This window comes from Oryza sativa, chromosome 3 (genome assembly GCF_034140825.1).
Source record: "Oryza sativa Japonica Group chromosome 3, ASM3414082v1".
Lineage (NCBI taxonomy): Eukaryota > Viridiplantae > Streptophyta > Magnoliopsida > Poales > Poaceae > Oryza > Oryza sativa.
Genome location: NC_089037.1, coordinates 14710838 through 14731604, shown reverse-complemented (window position 1 = coordinate 14731604; position 20767 = coordinate 14710838). Strand labels below are relative to the sequence as shown.

The following is a 20767-nucleotide window of genomic DNA, read 5'->3' as shown; positions in this document are numbered from 1 at the left end:
TTAACCTTGAATGTCTAAGGGTATTTTGGGTATTTTTGAAAGGAAGGTTCAGCCCAATAGTGTAATATAGAATAATTGATAAAGTCGTCGGTATATTGTAGAGAGAGACAATGTCGATGGCAAATCGTTGAACTTGAACAAACTCAGTGGTATATAATAGATTCTCTTAAATATAATAGAGAGCTGCTAGAGGACGAGATACCATTCGAACAAGACACTTTATAGAGGATGATGTCATCCCACATGCTTGCTTTCTCCTCGTAAGTCTAGAGTCATCCCGCCCCTACTCGAGATGTTCGCGTCGCCGAGTCTTGAACCAACGCTTGTGGAAACATAGGCAGTGACGTTGGTCGCGCCAGTAGTAGGGGACAGGGTCGAGCCGAGGGGAAAGAAGAAGAGGAGAGGAGGCGCGCGGTGCATGATACTTGATACCTCGCAAATACCAGGTCTAAAACCTATAGGTACCACCCATGACACCATGCGTACTAAACATGGTATCTACATGTACTGGGTCTGATACCTAGGTATCACCCTTGATACCATAGGTACCAGATATGGTACCTACAGGTACTAGTTGCGGATGATACATCGCATGACATACATGCACACACTCCGGCGATGAGCTCTAAATCTAGAAGCTTCATTGATCGCGTCCCTCCTCCACCATTGACAAAGCGCCTAGAAGCAGGAGGCCAAGGAGCCCACGCTAGTCAGCATCCTTTCCAACGGCCTCCCTACTTGCTAGTTGCCTCCTTTTATCATGGGAGCTAGATCTTGTGGGTGTTGCCATACCTCACAAGCATGAGATGAAGGAGGAGGCTACAAGACCAGCTTGTAGCCAACGTGCACTCAGGGCAGGTCTAGCAGTGAGGAGGGCCTAGGCCTCTAGATCCATTTTCGAGGGTCTGCTACTCTGCTTCACCACCGTTATGCTTGTACAAAGAAGCTCTCTACAGCAGAGAGGAGGAGGGGGAGGGGAAAAAGAGGGGCGAAGGAGGAGAGGCGGAGGCGGAGCAGGAAGACGAAGACTCGGAGAGAGAAAGAGAAGGGGAATGGATAAAATTGTATCGTTATCCACTTATTCCATTTTCACGGGATGTTTTTCTGAAAATATAAATAATTAGTGGTAAGTTGCAAAATGCCTTTTTCATGATATCAAGAAGATAAAGTTACATATGCAAGTAGGACAACATGGTACCGATAGCGTGTGATATAATATTTTTGTGCTTAGTAGTAGTCACTTGCATGCATTTTCTTAATCTTAATTAGTGCTACGATGTGTGAGGCCTGCAGCAAAGTCATCCCCATCGATCAATTCATAATTATGTGCTTATGTCGGGACGACTGTTTGTTATATATGCTTGTCTGTTAAGAATGATTCAATCTTTGACTGATTCAAGTTCAAGCTATATAATAGATAATATGAATGATTTAACTCTATATATAGTTTATGCTAAGATAGAGAGATATATTAAGAACATAATGTCTATTTATGGACAAATTAATTAAGATAGTACAGCTAGTGTTTGGATGAATCGGGAAAATAATACTCCAAATGTCTATATATTTATGGACAAACTAAGAACAAAGAACAAATTTAGAACCTAAAACCTAAAATTTCTTTATATATATATATATATATATATATATATATATATATATATATATATATATATATATATATATATATATATATATATATATATATATATATATATAGGACATTCATATGGGGCACCATGGTGCCCGGACACCATGGTTTCAAATGCACAAAATCACTCAAATTTTTCAAAATTTTCAAATTGTGAGTATATACCTAGTTATAAGAATTCGATTCATACCTATACCTATCAACAAAACAACTTAAATTTAACTTTATTTCACAATCCATGATTACATACCTAACTAATTATATGTATGGATGCTATATACCTAGAATCAAAATCTAACAAAAACAAGTTCAAATTCAGTTCAAACTTGCTTTCAACTAGTTAGTAAAGTAGTTAATATTAATACCTAAATAATTGAAAAAGTTTCATGCTCATTTGAATTGGGTATATACTCAATTTCAACAATGGTGCCCGGGCACCATGGAGCACCAAACAAATTTACTATATATATATATATATATATATATATATATATATATATATATATATATATATATATATATATATATATATATATATATATATATGGACCGAGGGAGTTCCATATATCTCACATTAATTGTATTTTTGTTTTCAGGTGATTAGATTCAATATCATTAGCAACACTAACACAACCAAATTAAGGTAGCACGCATCATTAGCTCCGCTCTTTTTTAAAATGTTGGCAGAATTCCTAGCTCCGCTCTTTTTTAAAAAATGTTGGCAAAATCCCTAGCTCTGATTTTTTTAAAATGTTATTGTTAAATGAATAAAATTTCTTATATTTTGAGACGAAGGTAGTATAAGATTTGCGCTGTTAGCAATAACACTAGTATTACTTAAGGAAAAAAAATAAAGACCAGTGAGAGTTAGAGAGTACTCCCTCCGTCCCAAAAAAAAGACAAACCCTGGGTTTCCGTGTCCAACGTTTGACCGTCCGTCTTATTTGAAAAAATTATGAAAAAAAATTAAAAAGACAAGTCACGCATAAAGTATTAATCATGTTTTATCATCTAACAACAATAAAAATACTAATTATAAAAAAATTCATATAAGACGGACAGTTAAACGTTGGACACGGAAACTCAGGATTTGTCTTTTTTAAGACGGAAGGAGTAGTAAGCACGTGATTTAATTTACGATATACTATGCGGGTGTTTGTGGCCATGTGGGCATTTTTCTTTGACCTTGCTTTTAACCAAGGTGGGAGCTGAGCTTTAACTCACTCTGGGAAAGGTTCTTGTAGCATATTTGCTCCGATCCATACTAAAACAGATAAAGTGGAGATAAAAAAAACAGATAATGCTGAGAGCATATATAATTAAATCTAATAAATTTTAACTCACCAATACATGAAAATGACATTAATTATTACGTCTGTCGTAAAAATATCTATATATGTTTATTTTTTCTAAAAACCTCTATTATATAAGTATTCCCTATGTTACAAAATATATTTAAATTTGTCACAAATACAACAACCTAAAGAGATGAATTTTTGCACAAAACTTCCTCTTCTACCCTTAATGGTCTATGCTATCTCAACGAGAGTAGCCCTGCACCTACTTAGGCCCTCTTTGATTAGGCATAGGTTTATTGGCTTAGACTTTTAAGTCAGCTTATTGGCTTATATGATTTATAAGCCGGTAGATTTAATGTCCTAAGTTTAATGGTGGAGTTATGCATCTACCTCACATAAGCCAAAAAAAAGCTTCTCAAACTTAGCTTTTGGCTTAATAGTGTTAGAGTGGCTTATAGTTTTAGAAAAGCCAAACGAAAAAGCCGCTTATTTGTTTAGGCTTAGACTTTTCGGCTTATAAGTTGGGTTATAAACCTAAACAAAAAGGGCTTTAATATAATGGGGGATATTCTTTTACCTTGTACACCAGTTCTTTATTAACCCATCCAAATTAAAAGCTTTAAGGTATTCGGGGACGAAGGGTGTAGTAAATATTAGTGATAGAACATGAGTATTGAAGATCGTATCGATGTCATAATTAATCGCCGTCTCTAAAGATTTTTAACGTGCCCTATTTTTTGCGTTGTGTCATTTCTTTATTACAGCCATATTTCTATAAGGAACATATACAAATGAACCGGTGCAAAATCAAAATAACCGACAACCTGTACATCACTGATGGCGACTGGGCCGGATTGGGCATCCATATCAGTTCAGCACATCTTAATTAGTATCTTAATTACAATCATTTGGTGGTTAATTTTGTCTCTTATCGCAAGTTAGTAACTGTACGTGCTGTGTATTAAACACAACACGTGATATAATATATATTACAAAAGTGAACCATGCATGTGCGTGAATATACAGAGGAATCAACTGGGATAGCAAGGTGGTGAAATTAATAATTAGTACAATTAAAAATTAATAAACAGTTTTTTTTTATCGTGGACAGTTTATCTATGTCGGGAACTCGCGATCCGTCACACCGTCGACACCTTTAACAGGTGGAATAAACACCGACAAAGATTTACATTTACCAATAATTTCTATAGACCTTTAGTCCGAGCCCATCACCAATGATATTTATCCGTGATGGACTTATATATGTTGTGGCCTTATAAAGATAATAGTCATCAGTGACGGTGATCGACTCGAAAAAATGACTTTTCATATCACTAATCATTAGTTCGTAACGAGAAGCCTCTCGCCGACACAGATGAGTTGTTCCGCACTAGTGTGTGCAGATGCGAGGATCAAGGCCTTAGAGCATCTCAAGAGTCTTGCTATCCCACTCTCCAAACTAAATTTTAGCAATTTTAGGCTAAAATTAATTATACTCCAACAGACTTGCTATTCGAATGGCCAAGTCCAGCTAGCCAAATTGCCTCCCTCGCTAGCCAACCTTGGCCAGCCAAAGTCGGCTAGCCATCTGTGAGACCCACGCCTGTTTCCCCCTCTCTCTCCACAAGGCACGCACCTGTGGCCTCCATCGCTGGAGTCAGATGAGGAGTAGCGAGGGCGGCGCCGCCCCGTCGTCGCCGCGCACGGCCACCGCCGCCCCGTCGTCGCCGCATCGCCGCCCCGTCGTTGCCGCGCCCGGCCACTACCGCCCCGTCGTCGTCGGGCATGAAGACCGCTGGCCCGCGCACAAAGACCGCCACCCCACCGTCGCGGCGCACGGCCACCACTGCCGCAAGAAAAAAAGGGCTTGGGGAAGAGGGGGAGCAGGATAACGAGGAAGAAAGTGGTATAGAGGCTGACAGGTGGGTCCCACTATCATAGACTCAGAATAGAGATGATGAATAGAAAAGCTGTTGGAATAAACAACGAATTTAACTTGCCAAATTAAATAAAGAGTTAGCTAAGTAGATATTTGGAGAGTGGGATTTGGAGAGACCGTTCAAGATGCTCTTAAAGGTGCTGTAGTGCAAGATATGCTACCGGCGCGGCAGTTTTCATATCCCTTCACGCCACCTGTCTAGAAATTAATTAGTACAAGTATACTAAACTCTGAAATACACAAACTTTAATTCAATATATATGCTAATTTAATACCATTCATTTCACATTACATATTCAAGTAGTCTTGAATATTGTATAAATGACCAAGTCTCATGCATGTAAGACCTAGAGTTTCCTCATAATTTCTCATTTAACTAACTTGACACAGACGAAGCATCGTTTATCCTATGTGCCATGTTATTTAATTATATTTAAACTGTTTTTGTTGGAGCAGTGGGGTTGTACTAAATACTATGCTTCATTGCAGCCGTACTGCCTTCCCTCAGCGTTTACTCATCACGTCCACTATCAAAGCATGATCTAAATTCAACGTGTCTTAAAAACAACGGAAAGTAGCAAAAGTCACCTTAATTATCCTTGGAAAAAAGCATGTATCTTTCTTCTTTTTCTTCTTCTTCGACAACATGTACCCCTTCTGATATAAAAGGATATGGTTTCCAATTGCTTTTTTTTATTACATAGAAAATGCATACACACACCACATTCACACACTCAGCAACGAAAGTCGATTACAAATCTATATATGACATCACTAAATTCATATTGATACCGTGCTAGGTAATATTTGTGGATATCAGGATTTAAATTCCTGTGAAAATGGAGCTACTCCACCAACACAACACTTGTGCTTCCCTTGGTCTTGGATGTTTCAAAGTTTCAACAAAGGGTGACTTTGATTGGATAAGTCCTTTCAAATAAAAAAGAAAAGTTTAAACAAATATAATATTATAATACTTTTACAAATTATGATACACCTGGCCTATACTATTTCTATAAGCCTAAAACATAGTCCTGAACAATTATTGTGGTTAAAATTACACAAACAAATATTTTTATGGCTTGGTTTGGGAAGCTGAAGATTGCAGGAAATATCTAATAAAGATTTAAAGAACCTGGGTTTTTCAGCTTATAACTACTAAATTTCTTTTTGGATTTTGTACCTACTGAGATTTGAAGTATGTAAAAAAAAAAACTAAACTGTTTGAGAAAATTGAAGATTATATGAATAGTTATAGCTACCCATGAGCTCTCCAAACATAACATAGTCCTAGGAATAAGTAGATTGCCGTTCGGCGGTTCATGGCCCATAGATTTTCAAAGAGGCAATGGAAATGAGACGCTTTTTTTTTCCATTTAACATAAGTTAAGTGAACTCGAATTAATCATAGGATTGTCAATTGGATCTAGTGATAACATAGAAAACTAGTCACAGTGGACTTGCGTGAAATTGGTTGTACGACCCTTGTGACGGTTTCACGGGGTTAGGTGAAGGAGAACGATGGGCAAATCTACACAGCATATTGTACTAGTACTACATACTCCTACTAAGTATAAACAGTAGTACGTCCATCCATGGACGACAGTGTGTCCCTGTCTTGGTTTGTTGAGCTTAACCACTAGGCTTAGTTTTTTTCATCATTATTTATATTGTTAAAATAGATTATTTACTCCACCCTTAGAAAAATAAACTCATTGTATGGCTCCACCCTTAAAAAAATAAATCTTTCTCTCAATTGTGTTAGTTATTCAGACCATTTGTTTTAAGTAATAATTTATTACGTTTATTTATCAAAATATTTAACTTATTTTAGTAATCAACTTAGATAATCCACAGCACAATTCGCACAATAATCTATTTGAAAATGAGCATAAGCCCAGCCATGGATCGAATCCCACGGACATGACAACTGGGATTATGTTGGCACGATTTGATTTGCTAATCAACAGTGAAAGGCACATCTAGTAGTTTTTAATCAGGTTTTAAATTATTTGATAGTTGACAGATTGAGTAGTCGATCAATCGATCGATATGCATATGCAGGGGATCAGTAGAGGTTGGCTGGAATGACGTTATTATCTGGGACGATATCATGGTCCAATTTCATGGTTATTTCGGTATCAATTCATCCTTTCATTTTTCCTTCTTTTTTTCCTTTGAAAGATCACCCTTGCAAACAATATTTATCTTCTTTTTTAGGTGTGTACTGTAGGTCTCATGAGTCATGATCAGACAGTTTTTCCACTAACACAGGCCCAGTGTCAAATCCAGTTGAGATTTACATTTCATTGAATCATCCAACTTGTGCATAAAGCACACTTAGCCAAGAACACCAACCCACACTAAAAAAAAACCAAAAGGAGTGGTACTGAAGTCCTGCCGAGATGTCGCACTTGTTGAAAATTATCTGCCGTTAATTTGGAGAAAGTTATCTTTGATATAGAAGACGACAGCGTTGGCATCAATACTCTTCTTTTCGAGAAAAAGTTTCATATAACGTGGGATCAATTTGCATCAATAAGATAAGATCAAATTGAAGGTTATAACATTTTTTTACTTGCTTTAAAATAAGACATGCAAACTTCAAAAGCTGCACAACCAGATCTAAGGCCGTAATTACTTGCGCATATTGCTTTGTAAGTTGGAGTAAAATGTAGTAGCTTCAACATGCCACCGATTGGTAAATCCAAGGTTTACATGGTAAAAAGTGTTCATATCTCACTATTTCTGCATGACAGTGGACCCCAAGGTAGTGAGTTCATCTTTAATTTGGACCCTATATATGGGCGCCTTCAGACAGTGATACTACAGCATTTGTTGTAAATTATACTGCAATGGGAACTTACATATATATCCATGTCGATCAGCGTATCTTAATATGCTTGGTGGTTACAACAAACTGGTTAACTAAAATATAAAATAGCTGGACCATGATATATATATTCGTACGGGATTAGGCACTTTGATGCTTGGAGATTGGCTTTAATATCAGTCAGCTAAGCTATATTAAATTGATCCATTGACTAACACCCTAGACTCCGGCAGAGGACCCTATGGGGCAAAGCAAAAGGGTGTGTTAGGACTTGGGAGGAGGTGGCGGTAGTGGCGCCCCGCCGCCATCCGCTTGAGGAAAGAAGAGGAGAGGAAGGGGAAGGGGGGCGGGGAGGGGGCCGGCTGGGGGGGGGGACCTTGCTGGCGCTGTTGACGCCTTTCGGCCAGCCGACGAGGCGGGCGGCGGTGCGATGGGTCAGTGGCGGTGGAGGATCGGGCGATAGCGGTGGAATGCGCGATCGGAGGGAGTGGCGGCGGTGGAATGAGCGAGGGGAGGGGAACGGGAGGAGAGTTAGGGTTAATACATCTGCACGAATCTTAAAGCATATCTGACGGTCAAAAATTTGAAAGATGGGAGGTGGGATTTTCTATCAACAGACATATAGCCAGTCCCTAAAAGAAAAAGTATCTGTTTGCAGTGCTTCATCATATCGGCCTGGAGTTTCTAGAAGGGATGAGGGATACATAACCCTAAGTCCTTGTTTATGCCTCATATTCGGTATAAAGAGTGATTGAAAAAGATTTGAGGGGATTGAGAGAGAAATAATTTCACACCACAATAACTCTGGACTAAATTCCCTTTAATCCTTCCTCATAGGGATTAATCGAACATGAACATGGTCTCAAAGGCCCCCTCACAGGGATTAATTGAACATGGTCTCAAAGGCCCCAAGCAAGTTCCTCAAATAGTAGAGAGATTGATATGAGAACAAGAAATATTTTGTTAAAAGGTCACGTTGTTACTAATAGCCATCACCAACACCAACAAGGAGATATGGGCTGAATATGGCGATGAAACAAGCAAATCTACCGGAATCCCAGCAGCAGCAGGCCAAGCCGCATTAGCATATGCTTTTACCTGCACGTCCACTGTAGACACGCCTACCACCTTGAATCTATGTACACCCTCCGTTCCAAAAAAAAAAAAAAAATCTAAAATCAGATGTGACTCTCTCCGTCTCATAGAAAATAAATTTAGAACTAGATGTAATTGTCCACATTAATTATACTATAATATATTACATCTAGTCCGAGTTTATTTAGATTCGTTATATTAGGATGTGTAATATCCGGTTCTAGGTTTAATTTTTATGGGAAACATCATTATCAGAGGTGTTAGGTAATGGCAATTCAATCATGTCACATAAGTATGGCCTCTGCTACGCGTTGGCCGACAAACGGGTGGCACCGTTCTAGAAGACCAGAAGAACCAGCGGCAGCCACAGCCATGGAAGAGACACCCGGTTAAGCCAGTCTCATTCTTACCTACTACACCTACACTACGCACGCTCAGGATCAGGGGGCCCACACCACATCATCAACACTCTATCAGGTGGCAGTGGTAGTGATTCTTATCATGGCAGGCACAAATGCATTTCCACAGTAATACTCCGTATGTCCTTAACTAACTCGTTACTACTACGCCTACCTCATTTATAGGTCATCAGCCTACACCATGTAATGGAGTATAATTTTTAGAGATATATATCCAAGGTGATAATTTTGCGTGTGTAATGCGTTCCAGGGCTTTGCTGGGCGACTTTTCTGGCTGCTGTTTGTAGTGGTTTGAATACTGGTGGTGCATCAGAGGATTGTGCACCTGTTGAGCCCAAGCGAGGAGAAGATCCGACTCGCTGAAGGCCAGATGCGGGCGAGAAGTCCGGGCCTCTCTTCCTCGAAGGCCAACCCTGAATCTGCACGGGGAATAGCCTCCTTTGCATCCGTGTCTCTGTCAGCAGTTGACGCTGCCTCGCCTGAGCCTGTCGTGTCAGTCTTGTTGCCCTCTGGCTCTCCTACACCTACTTCGGAAATCTCGCCTGGCTTCTTGTCGAACAGCCCTTTGAACTGCTTCCTCGCTTTCTTTTCAGTTTCCTGTTTTAGAAATTATATATATATATACAACTCCTGTTAGTTCAACAGTTCTGAAGGGTCTCACCTTATGATGTAATGTTGCATACCTGAATTGTTTGTTTAAGTTTATTAAGGGCAGCTGTAGCATCAGGCTCTGAGGACTTGTCGACAGCTATCATCTAAAAAAGATGTAGTGACATAGTGCTTTAGGTAGAGGTCAAACAATCATCCATGACACATAAAAAAAGAAAATAAGCAGGTACTAAAGTATGGGGGAAACACACCTTCTCAAAATCCTTCTTTGCATCATCAAAGTCCCCCAATAACATGTAGGACATACCTCGGCGATAAAGAGCCTTCACATGCACAGGGTTTGCTTCTAGCACCTGCTCAAAGAGTAAATGGAATAATTGCTCACTTCACAATGATATCAATGCCAAGTACCATAATGTGTACAAAACAAGCCAGCCAGCACATTCATGGTTATATGGTTGCCTTGTGCAAACTCATATGTGAGTACTATCTATCATCAAGATTTCACGAGGTTATTGCGTGAACTTCAGCAGATCAGACTAGGAGAAACTAAAAATGTGATGTCCCTCCTCGAAATTTTGATCCAAGAGTGGTAAGCAAAAGTTTACATCTATCTTCCCCTTGGATGGATGATTGGATCCCCAGATCTATCCATTACAAGGCTCATCCAGTGGCATGTGCGGAAGAGGTCCAATGACAGCCCCCATACAAGCATGCACCACCCTCTTTGATATAGACACCCTAGGAAAATTCTTTGAGAGTACAAAGTTCTTTTTGGAAACATACCTTGTTACATGTGTCAATAGATTTTCTATACTCACCCATCTTCTGGTAGCAAGCAGCTACATTTAGATGTAGAGAACTCTGCATGTGTAAAAGAAAAACAAAAATGAAAGGTAAACACATGCTTCAGAAAGCAGAAACAATTGTTGAATTGCAGTGCTAATCAGAGGTACATGTTTCAAAGAAATGTTCTAATCAGGCATCTATGCTATTGTTAGGGAAAAAAAGATTGAAAATAGTGCTGTCATACTCTTGAATTAGCAAAGATTTTCCCCTCATCATCATCTTGAGGATGCACATGGTTGTACTCTCTAAGCACCTGCAGGCAGAGAAGGTTTGAAAACATCTCACCCATATCCTTGCACAAAAATAAATAAAAGAAAAACGTGTGCACCCAAAAAATTGACAGAATGAAGTCATGGATACGTGTAAATTTATGCCCTTTACATGTACAAGAAATTATAAGGTAAAATCATTCATAGTATAGACTGCCAAATTGGTAACCATATGGAGTGGTAACAATAGCGGGAAAGAGATAATATCCAGACCAACATAGCAATGGAGAAGAAAAAAAATGTTCCGAGATTGCCCTTAATATTGAATGCTGAATCATGTGAAGGGCATACCTTTTCATACTTCGCCTTAGCTAGCTCAAACTTCCCTTCTTTAAACAGTCGATTACCCTGAGAGAGAACTTCAGTTTAGAGCTAATTATTAGTGAAAAAAGACACATCAAAACCAGCCAAGTGGACAACAGGTATAGATATTTAGGGCCCCTTTGAAACGCAGGATTGAGAAAACACAGTAATAGGAAAAACATAGGAATACAATGTCATACTTATTGGATTCCTACAGGATTTTGAAACACATGAAAGTTTTAAAACTGTCATTTGATTAGCACACCTGAAAAACGCAGGAATTCTAGACACATGAAGAGGAAAACATGAGGTTAGACCTCATTCCATAGGAATTTCAAAGGAATGGGTAGGAAACAATCCTTTGTTTCAAAGGGCTCCATAGGATTATTTCCCATAGGATAAAATTCTCTAAAACTCCAATGGTTTTTCCTTTGTTTCAAAAGGGGCCTATGATCACAATTTTGCAGTGGTCCACAAGGTGGAATTGGACATCACCACAAAATTAGACCTAGATGATGGCATTATGGGAACTCCAGGATTTTCATATGATCATACTAAACAATTGGCCATCTTGACAATTGAGAAACACAGCTTGCACACATAGAACACAAATAAAAGTAGTTTTATGTTTTTCAATTAAAGACATCTCAACAGTTTCTTGAAGTGCACTGCATTTCTGGAAAAATGCATTCATGATAGGTTCAGGGAGATACTAAGTGGAAAAAACACCAAAAACAAAACAAAATGTAATGATTCACTCAACAATCTCAATCGATATACCGTGGTTTTTATTTTTTCTGCGTCATCCATGATTTCTTGGAAGGTGAAACCAGTCCAATCCTACATTTGTATTATATGAGAAGTCAGAAGATTTGTCAGACAGAACTTAATAAAAAAACGAAAGGGAAAAGATATAATATAATCATAAAGAAGCCATAGCTGAAATAGTGTTGAACCACACAAGACAAGGTGTTCATCTAGTGAAATATTCAGAATGACATGTAATGCTTATTACTTTCTTCTGCTATTCAATACATGAAAACATAATGCAAGTTCGCTGAAAAGCTAGAAGCAATAAAGGATCACGGGACACAGCTACAGACTCACAAGAACCAGGACAACTTTCAAACCGATCCGATTGCGGGTTGAAATTAACAGCTACTTGTAATCCCAAGTGTTCCCCGCAATAGAGAGCAGGAATAGCATCACAAACATTCTAGTTTCTAACACTGCACAAGCAACATGGAAATACAAAAAGGTTTGTGACTGTTTTTTAGTCACTACCTTGGGCATTTCAAATCCAAGTAATTCAATTTCCCATTGAACATGAGCTCCTTCAGGAACATTCGCTGGCCTGTTGCAATCATTAGATTATTCAGCACGCTATATTACAAGAAAAAAGATTCTAATGTAAAGCCACATACAACCTTGGAAATTTATCGTATGCAAAATCTGGAGGGCAGGTCACAATAGATTTTTCACCAGGAAGCATTAGTCGAACGCACATTTCAAATCCTTCAGGTACCTATGAAAATGTTCAAAGGTACTCTTATTTAATTGGAAGTATGAGAAGTATACATGAACACCAAGATATATGTAATGAGGTGCATATATAGCTGTAGAATGCTAGCAAAGTCATTTTTCCACCCTTTTCTCAGAGGAAAAATGTCTGTACAGAGAGGGCAATAAGTATATAGAACTGTCACCTGAAACCCTACTGGGAGTTGCCATTATTATCATGTACAATATTTAAAGGTGAATGCATACTTGTTCATCGTTCTTTAAGTTTATTTAAGTCCTCATTTTTGTAATGCAGATTCACCAGGAAGCTTTAACTTTATAAGAAATGGGAACAGATTTTAGGAGAATGCTAGTCCAGAAATAACAACCAGCACCTCCTACTTGTCAGTTTATGACCTGACATGAAGAACTGATGCAGTTAATAATTGCAGCAATAAAGATTTAAGTGAAAGTTTACCAGGCCTTCTCCAGAACAGAACTCCAATGGTTCACCATGATTATCAACTCGGGTATCATAAAATATTGACTTTGGTTCATCAAGGAGCATCCCTTTATAATGCACTCTTAGCAAGCTATCATGAAGAGGACAGTCCATAGGAAATTCACCTGATATTTTCAAGGAACGAAAAGAGGTATAAACATCAAGCACATCACATGATGGAATCAAAACATGTACCTCATCACGCCCACAACAATTCCATGTGAAAGGTTGGCTTGTTGAAGATTTGTAGTTTTGAAATAAAAATAGCTGAATAAATGATGAATCATTTTGTGTAATTCACACCTCTGAGTTCTTCCCTTCATCTAAATTTTGCAACTCTTTTTACCACTATAAGTTGGATAAAGAGAGCATCTGACTCTAAGTCTAAGGTCATTCCATTTTCATGATGATGACACGATGCAGAGAAGGCAATAGAAAAATGCTCTTAAAGTAACAACAGGGTAGTTATTCACTGTGTAGAAACTTTTTGCTATTATTATTTGCTCCTTTTTTTATCATTTAATTATGTACTCAATATCTTTTCTGCTAATAAAAGTAAAAGGTAGAAAATCTGTTCCTGGTAAATAATTAAAGAACTAAAAGTAAACTTGTAGCAAACACAAGTATCACAAGGACCCAAATGATAAGAAGTCAACATGTTTCAGTAATCACTAGTCAGTAGTTGAATGGATGGGAAAGACCACAAGATTTCTAGTTAATTTTTATGAAAGATAAATTTTGTTATAATATCAAGGTGCATACCAGGAACATGTGAAAAGTTTCAACCCAAGGGAAAAAAAATCCATAAATCAGTATAAACATGCAATCATACCTTTTCCATCAACTACACGCCGTTTTATGAGGCGGCCATCGCCAAGCATATCCCTCACCTATCAGTATATCACACAATCTGTTAATGTGGCTCCGAATAAAAAGAATAAGACACTCTTATTTTGCAGTGGAGAAGTGATAATTGTTATCAACTGAAATATTGTTTACCATTCCAAAAATATGAATTAGCTGCCAAGAGAAAACATCCAGATAAGCATTGTAAAAATACGAGATGGCAGTTTCTTGGAGTTTAGTGGTCAGCAGTTAGCCCAATTAATCGAACCTTTAAGCACATATACAGCGCAATGGCTTGATAGAAGTGCTATGTAGTTAATGTCCTTTATATACAACTGGCTAGGCTACCTGAATACTTCAGAGGAAAATGTGCAGCTCTAGGGATCATGATTTCATGAGTTCATGACTTAGAACAATGCTGTATAAAATATGGCGACAACAGAAAGTATAGCCACAATGACTCCACCATCAACATTAAGAGTATAAGTGTGTTGTTCTGTGCATCAATGAAGTATAGAATCACCATCCATGCCACAGAAAGCCCCTAACAGATTTTATAAGTAGATAATGAACATAAGCACAAAATAGCTTGTTATGACTATACCTGAACAAACTGAACCAGTTCAACTTCAAATTGAACTTCTTCAATACCTTCAAGTTGCGGAATTAGTGAAGAGTTTGTCAAATAGGCACTTGTAACATAAATAATTGCTTTTTCCTCACGTGCCATTGACCCAATTCCCATTTCAAGCCCTTTAGGTACCTAAACTAAAACAGTAAAAAGAATATTGCAGGACAAACAGAAGTTAGGAAAAAAAATAAGGGAGAATAGCTACTTTAGTCCCTAAAGTTTCTCTGTGGGATCAGTTTAGTCCCTAACCTTTTAAATGGTCCAATGAAATCCTTAACCTTTGTCATAAGGCCTAGAATAGTCCTTGGGTCCACCAAAATCATCATATGGATATGCCATGTCATCATTCATGCAAAATCTATGATGAATTGTCCAATTTACCCTTACGTATATCATAGAAAAATAAATATAAGGGTGAATTAGACATAACCATAGGAAAAAAAATACTTCTTTTTTCACCCTTTTGAGGTATATGTTTGCTCTTACATATACCATATATTTTTTTAACTTTTTCCTTTTGTTTTTTATTTTCCTATGCGTAAGGGTAAATTGGACAAATCATATAGATTTTGCATAGGAAGGTGACATGGCATGTCCATGTGGCGATTTTGGTGGGACCAAGGACTATATTAGCCCACATGACAAATTTAAAGGACTTGTTTGGACAATATGAAAGATTAAGGACTAAAATGACCCATGAGCGAAACTTTAGGGACCATATTAGCTATTCTCCCAAAAAATAACTACTAAAAAAACAACATAAACCATAAAAAGAATATTTCTCTAAGTTTGAATCAAGAAATGTTTAACTTAATAAGGGCACAATAATATATCTATATGTGCAAAAACGACATTGCTGACCTCAGATGAGCATTTTTGACAACAGAAGAATTTCATAATGTACATAATATACTACACCTTTATGTCCCTAGTACATTACATGTAAGTGCAAAAAGAATTTCACTGACCTCAGATTTACCAATAGTAAAGAAATAGGGTTCTTCTTTACTGGGAAGAAGTTCTTTGCCATCTCCTGTTCTTGCAGTTATCCTGGAAATGACAGACAAAAAATTCCTAGTTAAGTTAATCTTGAAAACAAAAAAAGGCAATAATTTGTATCATCGTACTTCCTCCGTTTCACAATATAAGTCATTCTAGCATTTCCCACATTCATATTGATGTTAATGAATCTAGATAGATATATATGTCTAGATTCATTAACATCAATATGAATGTGGGAAATGCTAAAATGACTTACATTGTGAAACGGAGGGAGTAGCTTAGATAGTTAGATATATTAACAATTCTAACAGTAAAGAAATACAACAAAGCAGTGGAAGTACAAGAAGCATGGCATGCCTACAAGAAAGCATCAGATATTTCCATTTGCATGTCACATCAGAAAATTGTCTGAGAAAATGGTAATTTACTCATGAGATCTTAAAACAAGCATGTATTTTTCTTCACTACTGACTTGTGCAAGAGATACTGAACAAATGTGAAATTGCAAGTTACAACTCGGCATCAACCTTTCCATTTCCTTTCTATTCAAATTATGATTATATGTTTCTGTAATCAAATATAACTATCCCATTCAAATTCGCCAGTTGATTTAAAAGGTAATTTACCGTGCTGTCACTTCATATGGCTCCCTCGGTGTTTCCCACCCCTTGCCTTCATCAATTATCTGTTAGATAGAAATAACAGTGAATAGTCCTCCACATACCAGAATGAATCTCAATTACTTGACTAATTTCAAAATCCACAAAAAGATCTACACTGGAGTTAAATAGCATTGGTAACATTTCAAAAGATCTCCACACCTTAAAAAAAAAGAAATTGGAGGTTGTGACAGTGTGCAATGAAGCCATCCCTTCACATTGGCATAACTTTTGTCGATAGATATATGCATGTGTCATTAATAGGTCATTGTGTGAAGGACTGTTCCTAGATCAGCCATGTGTATATACAGGTGGTTATTTTGATCCGATGTGAATTACTATGACATTCTTTTTATATTTATTTGAGACCCATGTGAATGTGCACTACAAGTCGGCAAAAGTGTATGAAACTATCTGTGGTACTAACTTTGTAGAGTACCAGGGCTATCTGAAAGATAGCACCATAGTAAAGACTTACATCTTAAGGAAAATTCAGAATTTTCAAAATTCTACAGCATAGAAGTGAACATGAATGCAGAAATCAATACAGGACGGCTGTTTACCTTCTTTACAACCCCTAAGTCCTCAGCCACAATCTGACAGAGAAAACGAGAAGGGTTAGTAAAATGCAGCAGAATAGAGAAGAAAGCATTTCATGTTGCTCATTAGTAAAATGCAGTGAGAAGGGGAAGGTTACAGTAAATGCCAATCATGGGATCACCTAAGGCCTCATTTGGATAAGCCAAAATCCTGGCACATCCACGTGTATGGACTGTTGTTTTAATTCAATGTCCTAGTTTATACACATGGATAGCTAGGACTGAGGCCCATCAAAATGAGGACTAACAGGAGACAGCAGGGGAGAAAAATGTGTAAGGCATCAACTTGGCAAATGAAACTTAAACAAACCAACTAATATAATGCTTAAACAACTAAAATGCATGTTTGGATTGCAGTACTCAACTTTCAAGGTAGATGCATTAGGAATCCTTTTACTACTTGAAAGGAGTTTATGGTTGGTGTTGGTATGATGTACAGTGTGAATCTGTGGCCCCTTCAGCCCTTCACTTAAAAAGATCCTTTGTGGAATGGCTGCATTCTAAGAACATGTGTATATGCAGTATTGGGTTGATCTGCCACTTTTTTATGCAAAGATACATTTTGCTTTTTTGAATTTTAGGCTTCAAACTTATGGTATAATCTGAGATACATCACAACAAGCAGGCACGATGCCAGATGAATATTATTCACGAACATAAAGATGAAATAAATCAATATTGTTGTCAAACATTTTCTTATGATATATGCATTATAGTGGTGCTGTACTTGAGGAGATATATTCCTGAACAACAGCATAGATGCTAAAGAATCAGAAACCACAAGTATTGTTTGGGTTATGAAGTGAAATATGAAACACTTTATAACACATGGTGATAGATGTAGTAAGTGATCTCCTGCGTGTCCGAAAAAAAAAAAGATGTAGTAAGCGTCTGCTATCTTGGACACAAGGTTCTAGTCAAACATTTGGCTAATATTCTAGAATCCATACTGTACCAGAAAGAAATTATTAAAAATGAAATCAAAGCTCATGAGAATTTGTCCTAACAGCTTGCACAGAATAGCTCTCAAATATACAGCAATTTAAGGATTTAAGTCACACTGAAGCCATTATTCAACAAGACTAACTTTGGCTTTGAAGAAATCCAACATCTCAATCTCAAATTGAAGTTCATCATCTTTTGGAAAGCCGTCAGGAGCTGTAACTGGACAATCCTCCTCTGCATAGTGTATCTGAGGCTTCATTTTGAACTGCGAAAAGATACTATGAGAGAATGATAAATATTTGCGTAGTACGACCTGTACATTTTTAATTGTTACACCCAAAAGAAGAGTAATGGCTCATTGTTAGAATGTTGTTGTTCTTTTGACCCACTGGTTTAAACTAGCTGTATAGAAATACCATCGCAATTTCACCCATCAGCATTGTTGGAAAGCCTTCAGCAAAGCCAAGGATCATTTTGCTCTTCCCCAAGACAAACCTGAGCGGGACCCCTTTACCTATTGTAACAGTAAAACAGAAGATGGTTTAGAACTTCAGAACTCCAGGAGACGAGCTGATTACTGATACAAATGAAACAATAATATTGCTCATAATGAGTAATGACAAATTCATGTAACAGTTAATTGAAAGATAAGAATATTCCTGAAAACTTTTTGGGATGATTAGCAAACAAAAAATAAATATTGTTCAGCTTTTCTATTGCACACACAGAATGAACCGTCCATGAACAAGGCTCAGCCTTGCTAGTAGGCAGTACTAACCACTAGTTAATTTGGTCAATTCCAAAGAACATGCAGACAGTGAGTCTAGAGTAAACCGGGTGGATGGGCATGTTCAACTTTACATATTCATTAGTAGTTTAGTACTAATGCAAATAGTTCAAAGACTAGGGGGAACCATAGCCCAGTTACCTTAATCTATGCCCCATCCCTGATTAAAACCACTAAATAGGATACCAGCATATAAAGATGTTCAATTTAAGAAACAATATATTCGCAGCTATTTAGAACTTGTGAACACGGAACCACTATCCACACATGACACATTATATATACACATAAAGCAGATACGAATTTATCAAGTCAGAAATATCCTCATGACATATTGGTGTTCAGAAACAAAATACACACCACGTAAGCACTTGACAGTCAAAAGAGCTGAAAAGTGAAAAGAAGTTGATAATCACCTCCATGCTCCCTTCTTGTAGAATTGACAATGATGCCATCTATTGTCCGAGTCGTGCAATGAACTATAACCTGCAAAACGATTTGAATGAGCAAAAACATGACCACCCAGAGGCCCCTCAGTTCCCTACAGGCTACAGATGAAGTCAGATATCACCCAATGAAAGGTCAACATAGCTATTATGAGGGTTAGACAGCAGTGCAGTATCAAGAAGGTTATATTTCTTTTGCAGTAGATTGATTGTTCCACATCTCAAAACTTGAAACCAGAAATGTGATCCCCATTAAAACTTGAAACCAGAAATGTGATCCTCATTTTAGAAAAATCATAAGCAAAACAATGATCCAAGCAGAGCTTGGTGAGTCGCTTCCAGAAACAATAACACATTTGCAGTGTAGTCGCTACAATAGTCAACTGACATACTCTGAGATGAGAAGCTTATCCATACATGGTCAGTTCAAATTGACCCGTTTGTGTTGAACAGGTGCAAGTTTTGATTGCAGGCAAATAGAGCCACTTAGAATTCCAACATATAGAATTCCATCAAGGAAAAAAACTTTCTATGGTTAATGTAAAACTTGAAACAGTTCTCACTGGAAAATTCATTTAAAAACCCAATGCAGAACACTGGTGGTAATCAAAACTTGCAGCCTACAAGAACAGCCTTAAGTCATTGTACGATTTGTTGATTACTACGAAATCGCCTACTAGATGCTCGCTCTTTAATTGAATTTGCTTAGCTTTTCTTGTTTCCAATTACATACTATATGTCCAATGCCAGGCAATACCATAACATCATGTGCACAACATATACTGCCTCCGTTTATTCACTGATGAACGATCCTAATTTTGTGAGATGAAACAATCCTTGTTCGGTTTGCAACTTGTAAGCACAATTGGCAATCGCACAGCCACAGCCTAGCAACGGAAAACAAGAGACACAATGCTCTGACCTGATCTCCCTCCGCAGGGGTCGCGTCACCCCCACCAGACCGAATAAGCCCCTTCATCAAGCTCCCCGGAGTAAGCTTCTTCCTCCTGCGGCACAAACGACAGACCAGACAAAGCGTGAATGCAGCGATCGCCCAAGCTTCCCCCGCCACATTTTCTGCTGCTCCCGCTCCCGTCTTCGCTAAGATCAACAGACCACAGAGCTCTACCGCCCTACTACCCCCGCGACGAGCGAAAGCGGAGATAAAAAAAAAAATTCCCCCCCTCCGAGACCTACCTCTTCTCCGCCTCCTCCTCGGTGGGAGACTTCTTCTTCTTCGCGGGGGGCGGGGGGAGGTCCCCGGCGTCCGCATCCGCGTGCGCCATGGCCCGGATCTCACGGAACCTGTGGGGGCTCGCTCGCCGCCGGCGTCGAGATGGGGGAGGGGAGGGGAGGGGATCGGCCGCGCTCTGCTGCTGCTCCGGTGGTTCGCCTCGCCTTAATGGCGTTGGAAGGTGGAGCAGTTGAGGGTAGTAGCAGCGGCTGCTCACCTAGCCGCTTGGAGAGGCTGGAGCGGCTGACTTGGTCAACGCTGTCAATGGCGGAGGCGGAGAGGCCGAAGAGAAAGAGAGGAAGAAGGGGCGGAAAACACGCCGGCTTTTACTTGGGCCGCACGGTTTTACTG

At 38.4% G+C, this 20767-nt stretch overlaps 1 protein-coding gene across 1 annotated transcript; it reads right to left on the bottom strand.

Moving 5' to 3' along the window:
• Window positions 1-9294: 9294 nt before the first annotated feature.
• Window positions 9295-20685, bottom strand: LOC4332918 (peptidyl-prolyl cis-trans isomerase PASTICCINO1). Its single transcript, XM_015776154.3, has 20 exons — window positions 20380-20685; window positions 20105-20189; window positions 19153-19222; window positions 18366-18463; window positions 18092-18214; window positions 16969-17001; window positions 16373-16431; window positions 15713-15794; window positions 14718-14876; window positions 14100-14157; window positions 13244-13392; window positions 12693-12790; window positions 12550-12619; window positions 12046-12105; window positions 11254-11310; window positions 10878-10946; window positions 10631-10708; window positions 10096-10197; window positions 9919-9990; window positions 9295-9832 (listed from the first exon to the last, which is right to left on the bottom strand). The coding sequence occupies exons 1-20, from the start codon at window positions 20466-20468 to the stop codon at window positions 9545-9547; spliced, it is 1899 nt and encodes a 632-aa protein (XP_015631640.1). The 5' UTR covers window positions 20469-20685; the 3' UTR covers window positions 9295-9544.
• Between the last annotated feature and the right edge of the window lie 82 nt (window positions 20686-20767).